The 14794-nt window shown below is 43.0% G+C and overlaps 1 protein-coding gene across 2 annotated transcripts in view; it reads left to right on the top strand.

Moving 5' to 3' along the window:
• Positions 1–14794, top strand: part of NMT2 (N-myristoyltransferase 2) — a 56704-nt gene that overhangs the window by 28938 nt on the left and 12972 nt on the right. For both annotated transcript variants that reach the window (XM_055429221.2, XM_088844062.1), the window contains exons 3-8: positions 2979–3123; positions 5824–5942; positions 6039–6130; positions 6244–6360; positions 7946–8116; positions 9695–9803. In XM_055429221.2, the coding sequence (XP_055285196.1) occupies positions 2979–3123; positions 5824–5942; positions 6039–6130; positions 6244–6360; positions 7946–8116; positions 9695–9803 (753 nt within the window). The remainder of the gene's footprint in view (positions 1–2978; positions 3124–5823; positions 5943–6038; positions 6131–6243; positions 6361–7945; positions 8117–9694; positions 9804–14794) is intronic.

Consider the following 14794-nt stretch of genomic DNA (forward strand, 5'->3'; position numbering starts at 1 on the left):
GTATAGCACAGGAAACTATATTCAACATTCTGTGACAAACCATGATGGAAAAGAATATGAAAAAGAATATATCTGTGTATAACCGAGTCACTTTGGGGCACAGCAAATATTAACACAGCATTGTAAATCAACTCTACTTCAAAAAAAAATATTTTTAATTAAAAATAAAATGAGTGAATGAATAGAATTTTAAGGAAAAGGAACCAGGCAAGGCAGGAGGAACTGCTAGCATGATGTGGTAGAGAAATTCTTTCGTTTTTTAGTTAAGTCAAAATTGTTTTAATGTGGGCTTTTCACTGCATCTTAAAAACTAAGGCTCCTTTCCCCTAAACTGATGCCAGCTCAACATAAAACCATCAATTACAGTGACTTCTAGAGATTCTTTAGTTTCAAGAATATTGTGGTTTACACTCAAGAACCAAAATAAAATGATATTTGGGTTCTTATACACTTCATGGTGATTAAAGACTTGGACATTTTTTCCACGGTATTAAATTGGAAACTAGTGGGCAAGGAGTACACTTGGTGTTTAGTATTTCCCGAGGAGCAGATAAGGAGAAAGAGAGGCATGTCTGACTCTTACATTGGAAATACAATAGTGGGAGACTAATGTGGGATCCTTACCCCGTCTCACCTTTCTAAATACTCCATTTGGTGCTGTTCTGGAAGGTGATTGGATAGGTTTAAGAATTTACCATAGCCGAGTTTATTGCTCTGTCACTGTGGATTTGAAAGTTGCACTTACTTGAATCTACTTTAAAAGCACCATCTGTAAAAACATTGAATCACTGTGTTGTACATCTGAAGCTAATATAATATTGTAAATCAACTAGACTCATTTAAATAAGAGAGCATTGAATAGTGAGCACTGGGATATAGCTACTTCATGGTGATTTTATATAAAGACTACTGGTCAGCCTGCTTAGGCAGAAACCACTCTGAGGGTTTCTTCGTGGAGATGGGGTACCATCATTGGCTTCTCTGAAACAAATATGTTTTGATGCATGTTTGTAATGAAAGAGTTAGAGTTTGGTATATTCGTGTTAGAGGATTTAACTCAAATAGCAGGAAAGAATTACTATGGCAAATTCAGTGCAGACACTATAGATGTATTTTTGTAAGACTAGGTTCAACTTGGCCTGTTGTAACATAAATGGATGCATGTTCAAGCATTATTAGCTTAAATATACTGTCCTCTTACTTTCTGTGTAAGTTGTAAGTCTCTTCATTGTGTTGTTGGGGGCTCAGATGGATATAAATTCATTTGACTAGAAATCTGTTATTTTTGTGTTGGAGGCTCAAAGACCCAAAAAGAGACATCTAAAACTACAATAAGTCAGAACAACAATATAACTTTGTTAAATTAGTATGTGTAATTGATGTATGAACCTGATGATTTAGACCTCAATCATAATATAAGATAAACAACTTATAAAATTTGTGGTAGGCCTGGGTGATGCTGTTGAGACTTCCAAGTGGAGATATCAAGCCTTTAACCTACTTCCAGTTAGATTCCAGCACTTTGTTTCTTGGAATCATGTTAGGAGCAAGAATCTTAAGGGAACCTAGTGAGTGAAACTACCACAGGATGATCTGTATTAAATATTTTGTACTGGGGCTTCCCTGGTGGCTCAGATGGTAAAGAATATACCTGGAATGCAGGAGACTCGGGTTTGATCCCTGGGTTGGGAAGATCCCCTGAAGAAGAGAATGGCTACCCACCTCAGTATTCTTGCCTGGAGAATTATATGGATAGAGGAGGCTGGTGGGCTACAGTCCGCGGGATCACAAAGAGTTGGACACAACTGAGTGACTTAAGACTTTCACACTGAGTCAAACAAGTCAGCTTCCCAGATGAAAGGATTTGCTCCAGGCCACAGACTTCAGAGTCAGAATTTAACTAAGTTCAGATCTGCTGTTAATAAACCACTGAGGGTCGATGGTACCTTTCCTTGGTGCCTGTGATGTTGACAAAAACTGAAAGCTCTGAGACTCCTTCTAACCATTTCCGAACCCACAGCGAAGAGTGTTCTTTGTATGGCATCAAAATTCTAAAACTCACCAGTAATTTTGCATGTTGAGAAAACCTCACCAATTTCCACATTCAGTCTTATGTCCCACTCTCATTTCACATATAGTCTTATTTTCTAAGAAGTATTACATCATTTGAGGGATTTTCCAGAAAAAAGAGCTAAGGAATCTTCAGAAATGACAGAAATATTGGTTTTAAGGAAGGAACTTTAGACTGAGGATATGCTTTACTAAAAAGGAAGGTTATTTACCACACTTGGGTTGGGGTGAACAGGCTATGGTTGCAAAAGGTTCTGAATTCGTGGAGGAAACTGCACATCCTCATTGAAGGATTTGTCTCTGGAGGAGCATCAGAATTAGCAGAGGGTGGGGTGTGGTCCAGGATAAGGCATCCTTTGAGAGTCCTTTCTTGATGAACTTCCTCCTCCGCCCAGCACTGAGTTCGGGTTTCTTTCTTGCTTTTTATGAACTAAAATTCCACCTCATTTCCATTCTAGAAGTTATTTCTCTTGTCCCCGCATTGCTTCTGCCAAGCATTAACTCCAGCAGTGAAGCCAGAACCAAGGACTGACTGGCTGCTGTGTGATGCTCACGTTTGCATTGCATGGCAGCCCTTTCTGCTGCTCCACGCACATGAGTAATTAATCGTGAGGACCATTTGCAGATGGTTGGGAAACTGAAGCAAACATTGGTTTGATTTACTAGAGATTTTCCAGACTGTCAGAGCCCCATTAAAACTATAGGACTGTTGTTGCCTTTATCCTGTACCTTTGCTTATATTTTAATATGTTCGCATACTTGAGCCCAGGGTCCATGCTTAGAGGAGGATCATGAGTTTTTCCAACGAACGCTGTAGTCTCCGAGGCAGGCGTGCATGTACCTACCCTAGGATTGGGAGCAGCGGCAGCTTCCTCATACTCTGTGTCTGTGTGTCTTTACTGTTGTAGAATTCCACCATCCCAATGCAGAAGTTGCAGGATATCCAGAGGGCAATGGAGCTGTTATCTGCATGCCAGGGCCCCGCCAGAAACATTGATGAGGCTGCCAAACACAGATACCAGTTTTGGGACACACAGCCGGTACCCAAACTAAGTAAGCTTTTCTGCCTTTTCCCTCTCAAAACAAAGCTGAGTTAACAACAAACAAACACAAAAAGAGACTTGATTTCACTTATATGATTTGTTTCAGACCACAGATTCTGAGTTGTATTTTTCCTATTAAATATTGAGTGATGACATTGGCTTTTAGTAACAACAATTTTAATATAACTCCTATGCCTACAAAAAATCTAGTGTCCCCACACTTCAAAAGATTCGTGTATGAAGTATATATACACAGATAAAAGAGCAGTCTCCCCCGCCACCAGTGTTTTGCTTCCAGTCTTCATGGAGTGGTTTTTCCTTCTACATAAATTTGTAGCAGTCTTACCTCAGTTATCCCAGAAGACACAGGAAATTTGCCTATTAAATCTTTCTGAAACAGAAAATTTTGCTGTATAACAGTAGGATGCTGGACACTTGCCCGTGGTGTTAGTGACTACCAATGTGGTAACCCTCTAGTGTAAGTGAACCGGGACACCTTGTGAAGGCCTTCGTGAGCGCTCTGGGTCACGTCAAAACTTCATTACTAGTCCTCTTCCCGCAGTGCCAGGCCTGCTCCATATTTCACTGAAACTTCTACCACTTAAATTTCTGTAAACATAATTCCATTGTTACCCTTCCACATTATGCAAAAAAAAAAATTGGCCAAAAAGTTCATTCAGCTTTTTCCATACCATCTTATGGAAAGACTGGAATGAACTTTTTGGCCAACCCAATAGGTGCTCTAAATGCCATGAAAATGTTTATCAGTGTATTACAAGCTCAGCCTGTTGCTTTGACTTCTGTTTATATAAAGATAGATCATTGTATCATTTCTATATATTTATTCAATGATAGTTATAGTTCCACATTCAAAATTTAATGTATAATATATAATATTTAATATAAGGGGTTCATTGCCATCCCAAAGTCTTATTAGCCAAGTTATGTACAGATAGCCAGTTTCATCAGTTATAAAGCAGGGAACAATTGTCCTCCGTGCCTTCAAATCATGGGTTTTAAACTTTTTAAAAGTGACTGGTCCTTTCCCACCCACGCCCGCCCCACGAAGCTTCAAAAGCAAGAGCTTCAGAGCGTGAACAGAAGAAGAAAGCAATGATCTTCACTTGATTTTAAGTCTCTAGAAATTATTTGGTGAGGAAAGAAGACCCTCTAGAATGAATTTACTGGATTTTAACTGATGACACTGAATTGAGTGACCATTGGCTAAAGGGAATGAAGGTTTATTGATCTGAATGTAGTGGGTTTGGCTAAATGCTGCTGTGGCTTTTGGGTCATGGCTCAGGGGAGAAGAAAGTCTCTTTAGCTGGCACCCACTCCGGTGCACCACCCCTCTGCTCACCTCATTTTAGCCCTTCCCCTAAATCCTTGCTTGGTTCTCGGGTTCCTAGAACATTCTCTGTGCACCTCAATTAAGGCAGAGCCAGGTTAATGGCCAAAGAGGGAACCTGAGGTTGGGGAGAACATTTGAAAGTCAGGGAGACTATCTCATCTCTCTCCAGAGCCCTGTTCCAGTTCAGTCAAACACACCCCACTGTTTGCAGCTGCTTGAATGGGGTGAGCCCCTGGTGTTGTGTACATCAGCCGAGCCCTAAGAGCAACTTCCCAGGGACCCCAAGGGAGCAGCTGGGCACCTGGCCACTGGGGCTGACCTGAGGGAGCCTGAGGTACTCATGTGGGGATGAGCTGGTAGACTGGAGATAAGATGAATGTGCAAAGTCGGGGATTAGGAGGAGGGAAACGAAACCCTTTAGGGTGGGTGCCAACTCTGTGACTTCCCCCTGTAAAAAGGTCTGTGATGGTAAGAACTGTACCTGAAGTCAGTTATTCAGCAGATGTTTGTTGAGCATCTGTAGTGAATGCCAGGCACTGGGAGGCAGACGCGGGAGACAGTAGGGGAAAGCAGGGTAAACGGTGGGCAGGTAGGGAGGACACACCCCACGTAGGAAGAGCTTCCGTTGAGGAGGATGCTGTGAGGGAGTGGTGCATAACTTCCATCTGAAGAAGCAGGAGCGGCTGGCCACATGAAAGGCAGGGGACAGCCTTCTGAGCAGAGGCCCAGCCCGAGGGAGGTCAGTGGGGCAGATGTGCTGAGGGTGGTCAGACAGGCAGCAGGCCCCGGCCAAGGGTCTGGATTTTATAGCCACGCTGGGATGTTCCAGAGGAGGGACTGGAAAAGGGCACCTCTGTGGAAATCGCTGGAGACACTGATGGCTTGAACTGTGCTGCCAGCAGCCTGGACAGAAGTAACCAGTCCTGAACTGAAGTTTGGATTGTGCTGGGAGGGGTCAGAGGTCACTGCAGCTCTTGCCCCCTGTTTGTTGAAAAATAGAAAACCTCTCTATGACTCATAGCAAACCTCCATTGCCGGCAGTTGTGCTGTGTGATTAGTCTCTAGTCTGAGGCTTCAGATTGAGGAATCACTATTGTTTTCTTGTGTCCAGTTTGCCATCGGATGACGAGTAATTTCTCCTGTGATTGTTCAGATAGCAGTTACTCTCCACCTCTGCATAACGACCTTACTTCCCTCTAGAGGTAGCTGAAACAGTACAGCATTTTTAAAGATTGTTTGAAACTCAGTAGCCCTAAAGCGTGCTTTTGTTTCCCGTAACTGACCGTTTGGGGTCTTTGGAACACTTTGTAATTGAATCGTCTCTCTTTTTGTTCTTTTTCTCCTTCTCCCTGTATCTAGATGAAGTAATAACGTCTCATGGCGCAATTGAAGCTGATAAAGAAAACGTGCGTCAGGAACCATACTCCCTGCCGCAGGGTTTTATGTGGGACACTTTAGACTTGGGTAATGCCGAAGTGGTGAGTAAAACCTTAGACCTCGGTCCCCGCGTTGGCTTGGGTTGCTGCTGCATTGGTCCCTGGCATCACAGGTAGGATGCATGTTTGGTCTCATAGCTCCGGGAGCTGTATACTTTGCTGAATGAGAATTACGTTGAGGATGATGACAACATGTTCCGGTTTGACTACTCGCCCGAGTTCCTGCTGTGGTGAGTCTCGTGGCTGCCAGTGCCTGGTGGGGATGCGACGATTGAGCTGTCTGTCTCTGTCCCTGTTCTCTGGGACACTCAGCACACTCATTTTCCTCCCGTGTTGATTTCAGGGCTCTGCGTCCCCCAGGCTGGCTCCTTCAGTGGCACTGTGGCGTCAGGGTGTCTTCGAACAAAAAACTGGTGGGGTTCATCAGTGCCATCCCTGCAAACATTCGGATCTATGACAGGTACGTGGTGAAGCTTGTCCCTTGTTGGTTTTGACGTATTGCTTCACCAAGAATTGTGGTTAGAATAGGCTTTTTTTTTCCCCAATGTCTAACCTATTTATTTATTTTATTAGAATATACTTGCTTTACAATGTTGTTTTAGTTTCTGCTGTACAACAGCATGAATGAGCCATATGTGTACATATATCCCTTCCCTCTTGAGCCCCCCTCCCCCTCCCTCATCCCACCTCTGTGGGTTGTCACAGGGCACAGAGCTGAGCTCCTTGTGCTATACAGCAGGTTCCCACTAGCTCTCTGTTTGACACATGGTGGCGTATATATGTCAGCCCTAAACTCCCAATTCATCCCACCCCTCCCTCCCCCACTGTGTCCACGCATCCATTCTCTACGTCTGCCTCTGTTCCTGCCCTGCAGATACGTTCATCTCTACCATTTTTCTAGATTCCACATATGGCGTTAATATACAGTATTTGTTTTTCTCTTTCTGACTTACTTCACTCTGTATGACAGGCTCTGGTTTCATCCACATCTCTACAAATGGCTTTTTAAAATGACTGAGTACATGTCGTTGGTGGCAGGGGAGGTTGTGTGTGGGGGGAGGGCAGAGGTACATGGGAACTCTGTACTTGCTGCTCAGTTTTGCTGTGAACCTAAAACTGCTGTGCAAAGTAAAGGCTGCGAACTCATTTTAAAAGGTTGTGAACAGTAACCGAAAAAGACGGCTGTGTCTTTCTCCACCTCCCTCTGCTTCTGAGTCTCATACGTGCACACACAGGTTATGTATGTGTGTACACAGCAGAAGAAACAAAGATATAAATAGGTACTTCAGATTTGTTTTCTGGGGAGGAAATTACTTGAAGGATTGTTTTTAAAGTCTTTTTATCCATAGGATATGTATGTTCCATTTTTGCCCTGGGTCTCCAGCCTAGAGAGTCAAAGACAGAGCTATGAAATGCGAAGATTTAGTGCATGGGTCTCTTCACATTTCAGTATCCTGGGTGAGCTTCTTTACTGCTGAAATGCATTAGATCTCAAGGAATATTTTGTGCCAAATGAAATGCCTGTATATCTGGAACCAGAGCAACGGATAGACTTTGAAGGTCTAGAAGATTTATTGTCGCTCAGAAAAGCACCAGCTCTGGTCTTGACAAAGTGCTTCCCAGGGATCCCAGAGATTGCATTATACTCCAAAGCAGTGTCTTATTAGATTCTGCATCTGGGTGACCCAGTTTCTGCCATAATTGTATATGTTACAGCAAAAACAGATATAGAAGCTTTGAGGCACAGCTGATCCAGATTCTAAACTGAAAACTTTAGAATAGACCCAAGTTCTCAGATTTATTTAGAACAAGAAGGTTTGCATCTCCAGAACCTAGAGTTTATGATCATTTTGGAGAGGGCATGTGGGGAATAGTGTGTCAATCTGAATTTGTGAAATATCTAAATAGTTGAATATTTTACTTAAATATTGTGTTAAGGGAGGCCTTTCAGTTTCATATTCTTTGCAATGTTATAGGTGTATCTTGTTTTTTTAAAATGTTCTCCTCTTACATTGGCTCTAATTTTCAATACTTTTCTTTCTTAGTGTGAAGAAGATGGTCGAAATCAACTTTCTTTGTGTTCATAAGAAATTGAGATCAAAACGGGTAGCCCCAGTGTTGATTCGAGAAATAACCAGAAGAGTGAACCTGGAAGGGATTTTCCAGGCCGTTTATACCGCTGGAGTGGTTCTTCCAAAGCCAGTGGCCACGTGCAGGTATTAGCATCACACCTTTATCTTGCACATCACCTTTGCCTAATGCTTCAAGCCTCCTTGCCATGTTTCTGCAAGTGTTATTCTCCACCCTTGTAACCTGGAAGGATTTTGGCTGACCCATGATGATGATGTTGGTTGGTAGCAGAGATGGAGATACAACCAAGAACCATTAGCCCAGTATTCCTGCAGTAAACCCCACAGCCACATGTGTATGAATGATGCTGTGTGTCCATTTCTGTGTCTCTTCATTTGAAAGGCTAGTTGCTGCCTTGGGAAACCCAGGGCATCAGTTATCGGGAGACGTCCCTGTAGTACCATTTTCTTTCCTTCTCGAACACTCAGTGTTGTACCAGTGCTGTCAGGAACCACTCCAAAAGGTTGATAAGCATCTAGCCGGAAAGCCTGAACATACTTGTCTGCTATGAGTGAAAAGAAGGCTAAAGCTCTGTTCTTACTACTTTATTATTTCATCTGCTCTTTTTAAGCTTTCAAAAGTTAATCCAGTAAGAAAATCATATATCAGATTTACAGTCCACGGGGTCGCAAAGAGTAGGACACGACTGAGCGACGGAACGGAACCTGTTTCTAGAGCATCAGAAAGAGCCTATGTCCCTCTACTGTTTTTTAAATTTTTTTGTATCTTTTGGCTGCGCTGCACAGCATACGGGATCTTAGTTACCCAACCAGGGGTTGAACCCTCGCCCCCTACATTTGCAGTGCAGAGTCTTAACCCTGGATTGACAGGGAAGTCCTTCCCTCTCCTCTGTTTTTGCATGTGTGTATGCATGCCTGCTCAGTCATGTCCAACCCATTGCTACTGTATGGACTGCAGCCCACCAGACTCCTCAGTCCATGGGATTATCCAAACTGGAGTTGCCATTTCCTCCTCCAGGGGATCTTCCCAACTCAGGGACTGTACCCAAGTCTCCTGTATCTCCTGCATTGGCCGGCAGATTCTTTACCACTGAGCCACCTGGGAAGCCACTACTATTTTTATTGACTCAAATAAGATGATACTTCAGAGTATAAAAGACAAACCTGTAAAATGCCTCTCTCCTATTAAATTATTCATAAATAAACAGAATAAATAAGACTTCACAGGTATATTTTAATATAATATGTAATCATTCCAGTACCTAAGCCAGAATCATTTGAGAAATTCAAACTTATTTTTCAAAAAGTTGTTTTCTTCCATGTGCATTATATAAATGTGAAGGTTTCTAACTTAAGGGAGTATTTTCATGTTTTTAAAGTTTTTGGTTTGCCTTGTTAGAATCTGTGATGGTCATTCAATACTTACAAACTGGACATTGTCAATATTTCTTCTGCAGTTTTAAGATTTCTCTATATTAAAAGAGATGGAAAGTTACCAGTGTCAAAGGAGCATAACTGGAACATCATTTCAAGGTGAAAAATGACAGATAAAATAATTACATAGGCAGAGGACCAGGACCGAGCACTGCACCAGGCCCTGCGTGATGTTTGTTCAATGCTCCTCTAACAGCTGAGCTGAGACAAAGAGTAAAAACTTGGAGAGTTAGAAATCAATCAGACCTGAAAGCCTGTGTTGTATTTCAGATACTGGCATCGATCACTAAACCCCAGAAAACTGGTAGAAGTGAAATTTTCTCACTTGAGTAGAAATATGACTTTGCAGAGAACGATGAAGCTGTACAGACTTCCAGATGTAAGTAAGAATGACTTGCTGTTTTTTGAAGCTGTTCACAACTGAAACTTTTAACATAGAAAAGAATTATTTGCAGGAAGCGAAAAACTGGTTCATGTGTCTGAGGATGTGAATATGTAGCTAAAAAGACTTCAGAGAACTTTAGGGCCAAGAAAAGGAGAGTTCATTTGGAAATACCAGGTTTTTTTTTTTAAGGCTTTTAAAAGGTCTTCAGTTTGGGGTTGGATGGGGTTGAACTCCAGACTTGTAGGTTTTTAAATTTTGAGCACTTATGTTCTATTTAGGAAGAGGGAAGAAAAGTTCCAACTTCTGCTGGTTTCTTAGCACATGAAATTAAGGAATAAGGTTTAAAAGAGAAACCCGGGGAGAGGAATAGCTAATTCTTATTGAATTAGCATTGTTTTAAACTAGAAACTTCCCAGTGTGAAAAGTTGTCCCTTAATAAGGGAAAATTTTAATGTGCTTACCAGTCTTGGCTTTTATTTGGGGCTCAGATGGTAAATGAGTTCTCCGTCGCTCCATAAGAAACTACCACAAAGGTAGAAGCTGAAACCAACACATGTGCTGTCTCTTGGGTTCTGTGGGTCAGGAATCAAGGCACAGCTTAGCTGAGGTCTTTGTTTCAGGCTTTCTTGTGAAGCTGTCATCAAGGCATCAGCCAGGGTCGTGGTCTCGTCTGAAAACTTGACTAGGGATAGATCCGCTTTCAAGCTCACATGGCTGTTGCCAGCCTTGAGTTCCTGATGGGCAGCTGCACTGGGGTCCTCCATTCCTTGCTGGCTGTCGGTCTGAGGCTGCCTCAGCTTCTCATCGGTGTGGGTTCTCTGAAGGGCAGATCACAACACACGGGGAGAGTCTACAGAGAGCGTCTGCTAGCAAGATGGAAGTTAGAACCCTGTGTCATCAGTTCACAAAGTGAAATCACTGCTGTCGTATATCAGTGGTCCCACCCACACTCAAGATAAGTGGATGGTGTGGGTGTGAACTCCAGTGAGGGTGGGCGGGCTTCACTGGGGCCATCTTGGAATCTGTCTACCACAGATGGCATCTGTAATGTGAAGTTTTGATTTCATTAGAGCTGTTCTTTCTTTTGGGTTGTGGTAAGTACTCCTTAGAAGGAAAGTTATGACCAACCTTGATAGTATATTAAAAAGCAGAGACATTACTTTGCCAACAAACGTCCGTCTAGTCAAGGCTATGGTTTTTCCCGTGGTCATGTATGGATGTGAGAGTTGGACTGTGAAGAAAGCTGATCGCCGAAGAATTGATGCTTTTGAACTGTGGTGCTGGAGAAGACTCTGAGAGTCCCTTGGACTGCAAGGAGATCCAACCAGTCCATTCTAAAGGAGATCAGTCCTGGGTGTTCATTGGAAGGACTGATGCTGAGGCTGAAACTCCAATACTTTGGCCACCTCATGTGACGAGTTGATTCACTGGAAAAGACTCTGATGCTGGGAAAGGTTGGGGGCAGGAGGAGAAGGGGACGACAAAGAATGAGATGGCTGGATGGCATCACCGACTCGATGGACATGAGTTTGAGTGAACTCCGGGAGTTGGTGATGGACAGGGAGGCCTGGCGTGCTGTGATTCATGGGGTCGCAGAGAGTCGGACACGACTGAGCAACTGAACTGAACTGAAGTACTTTAACTGGAGAAGGCAATGGCAACCCACTCCAGTACTCTTGCCTGGAGAATCCCATGGACGGAGGAGCCTGGTAGGCTGCAGTCCATGGGGTCGCTAAGAGTCGGACACGACTGAGCAACTTCACTTTCACTTTTCACTTTCATGCATTGGAGAAGGAAATGGCAACCCACTCCAGTGTTCTTGCCTGAGAATCCCAGGGACAGAGGAGCCTGTTGGGCTGCCATCTGTGGGGTTGCACAGAGTCGGACACAACTGATGCGACTTAGCAGCAGCAGCAAGTACTTTAACTCAACTGAGGGATTCACATAAGTGTAGCCATGTTCCTCTAAACAAGGCAAGGAAGGACTTCATCTCTGGAGGGTGTGGCCGACTCCAGCTCCTCTTGTCTTGGACCAGTTGTGTGTTTACCAGATACATGTGATCAGTGGCTGCACGGATTGAAGTCTTTCTTTCATCGACAGAATCAACGCATTTCTGACTTAGGCAGAATTTCATAAGGAGAGATGTGGAGATGAAGGAAACCAGGTGTTCCGGGGCTTCACACCTGGCAGAGGGACCAGAAGGCAGAGTCTCCCTTCTGTCTAAGCTGCAGTTGCAAACAGTGGGGCTTGAACTCGTGAACTCAACTGCCTGTCTGTAAGGCCAAGGACAGAGGGGGAACATAGTTCAGAACTAGAGCCTATTATACAGAGTGAAGTAGGCCAGAAAGAAAAACACCAATACTGTGTACTAACGCATATATATGGAATTTAGAAAGATGCAAATGATAACCCTGTATACCAGACAGCAAAAGAGACACAGATGTATAGAACAGTCTTTGGGACTCTGTGGGAGAGGGTGAGGGTGGGATGATTTGGGAGAATGGCATCGAAACATGTATATTATCATATGTGAAACGAATCGCCAGTTCAGGGTTGATGCATGTTACAGAATGCTTGGGGCTGGTGTGCAGGGATGACCCAGAGGAAGGATAAGGGTAGGAGGGAGGTGGGAGGGGGATTCAGGAAGGGGAACTTATGTACACCCGGGGCGGATTCATGTCAATGTATGGCAAAACCAACCAATATAATATTGTAAAATAATTAGCCTCCAATTAAAAAAAAAAAAAAGAACAGAGGGAAATAACAAGTGCAGGTGACGTAACAAGGGAGGGTCTACGTGTCCTGGGAAAGGAGGACCAGGGCTCTTCAAGCTAGGGTGACAGACATGAAGCTAAGTATATGGAGACTCTGGAGAATGCCCTGAGGGGTCGCCCCATCGTATGACCATCACAGTTTACTGATCAAACTGGAAGTAATTTCTGCTAATGGCCAAGTCCCAGAGACACTGAGAAGGGTGGGGTCACAGAGAGGCACAAATGGCTGTGAGAAAAAAGGGCACTGGAGGGGCACAGCGCACAGCTGAGACAAGACACAACTGATGCTCAGCGTCCTCCTGGCCAAGTGTCCAGTGCTCTGCTATCTGCGAGTTAAAATAAGAACTTGAAGCGAGCCTCCTTTTCCCAGTAGGGGCGAATGCTGTTCTACCTTGGTCTCCCCTGATTTCAGTTTCTCAAACCTAACTCTGTTTAGCTTGTGTGTAAGAAAAGCACCTCCTTGTCTGTATAGTCACCTGAAGTGGAATGAAGCATAAGGAAATTTAGTAGCCATCATTGGTTTATCCAGGATGATGAGAGTTAGAGGTGCTGAAAGTTATTTTTGACGACTTTGTCCATCCACCTCCGTATTTTTGTACAAGCATCCATCAACTCACAGGCAACCAAGTTTTGAAAAGTTGGTGATAAATTGCTGGTCGGACATTGGTGAAAGCAGACTCTTGCATCTTGGTTGCAGCTAACTTGGTTACAGAAGAGCATGCCTCTTCCAGCCATGGTGCTGTGGTGACTGCCTTTTTTCTTCCATGATAAGTCAAAGCTGATAAAGTGTCACGTATATTAACATATTAACATATTCTCCCAACCACCTTCTGAATTTGGTATTCTTATCCCATTATACAGATGCAAAGACTGAGGCTTGTGAAGGTTCTCCAAACAGCTCTTGTTGGCTTGTTCCAGCCTCCTTTACTCTTTTTAAGTCATAGGGAAGGAAAGAAAACTAAGGAGTAAATTAATTTAAAAGAGAGAGAGGGTAGAAGAGATGCAAGTAGAGACACTGAACAATTGGAAGGTGCCACCGGCAGCACCTTGGTGTTGGGCTCCTGGCTTAGAAGCTGGATGAGGCAGCAAAAGCCAGACCACCTCCTTCTCTCCCAGGGCCAGACAGTCACATCGTTTGAGAACATTTTTGTATTATGAAGTGTAGAGAAGAGCCTTACTGAACACAGGTTTTTTGTTCAGTCTCATTTTTTGATTTTTAACCGTTTCAGCTCACCGTGCCAGCTTTATGTGTTGATCATAGACTATACAAGTTAACATTGATTGTGTCCGACATTATGCCAAACAATTAATATCTGTAACCTCATTTATTATTCACATTGATCAGAGGGGGCAAGTCATTGTCCCCAGTCACAGAAGAGAATGTTGAGACACAGATTGATTTGCTCAGAGTCTTCCAATCAGGACAGAACCATCCCCACCAGCTCATGCCATTAACTACCATTACCAGCGAGACTAAGATTTTCCCAAGAGGAACAGTTTCCTGCCCTTTCAATGTTGGTTTTTCGTTTTTTTTCTAATTGGAGTGTAGTTGCTTTACAATGAATGTCAGTTTGTTTTTAATTTGTTTTAATTTGGTGTTGAGAATTTCCAAACAATGTTAGACTTTTTTTTTTTTTTTTGGTCAGTGCTTTTCAAGGTGAAGGATTTTTTTTTTTTTTTAATGTGGACCTTTTTATTTTTTTGGTCTTTGTTAAATTTGTTACAATATTGGTGTGTTTTTTTTTTTAACTGTTTTTATTTTTTGGCCACAAGGCATGTGGGATTTTAGCTCCCAGACCAGGGATGAAACCTGCACCCTCTAGGGGCATTGAAAACTCAGAGTCTTAACCACTGGACCTCCAGGGAAGTCCCAAGGTAAAGAAATTTGAAGTAGATAAAAAGCAGGAGTCAGGTTACTCTCCCAATGTCTTTACGTTGTGTTGCAAGAAGTGTACGCCTATGAAGCCATGCTAAAACACAGATATTCTTGGTTTAGTAACTGTAGGTTTTTTTGTTTTTTGTTGTTTTTTTAGTGTGTAATGTCTTACTGCTCCTTTTTAAATCAAAAAAGTATCCATAATCAAGGCTTAATCTCTTCTCTGGAATCTTGGCTCCAAATCAGTTCACACCACACAGCTTGATGGAGAACAGCACTGCTTCTGTTTTTTAATAGGGCTCTGAGCTTGATTTCCTTATATACTTATAAGCAAA

Source organism: Moschus berezovskii, chromosome 15 (assembly GCF_049115385.1).
Source record: "Moschus berezovskii isolate FMDL1 chromosome 15, NW_MosBer_1.0, whole genome shotgun sequence".
Taxonomy (NCBI): Eukaryota; Metazoa; Chordata; class Mammalia; order Artiodactyla; family Moschidae; genus Moschus; species Moschus berezovskii.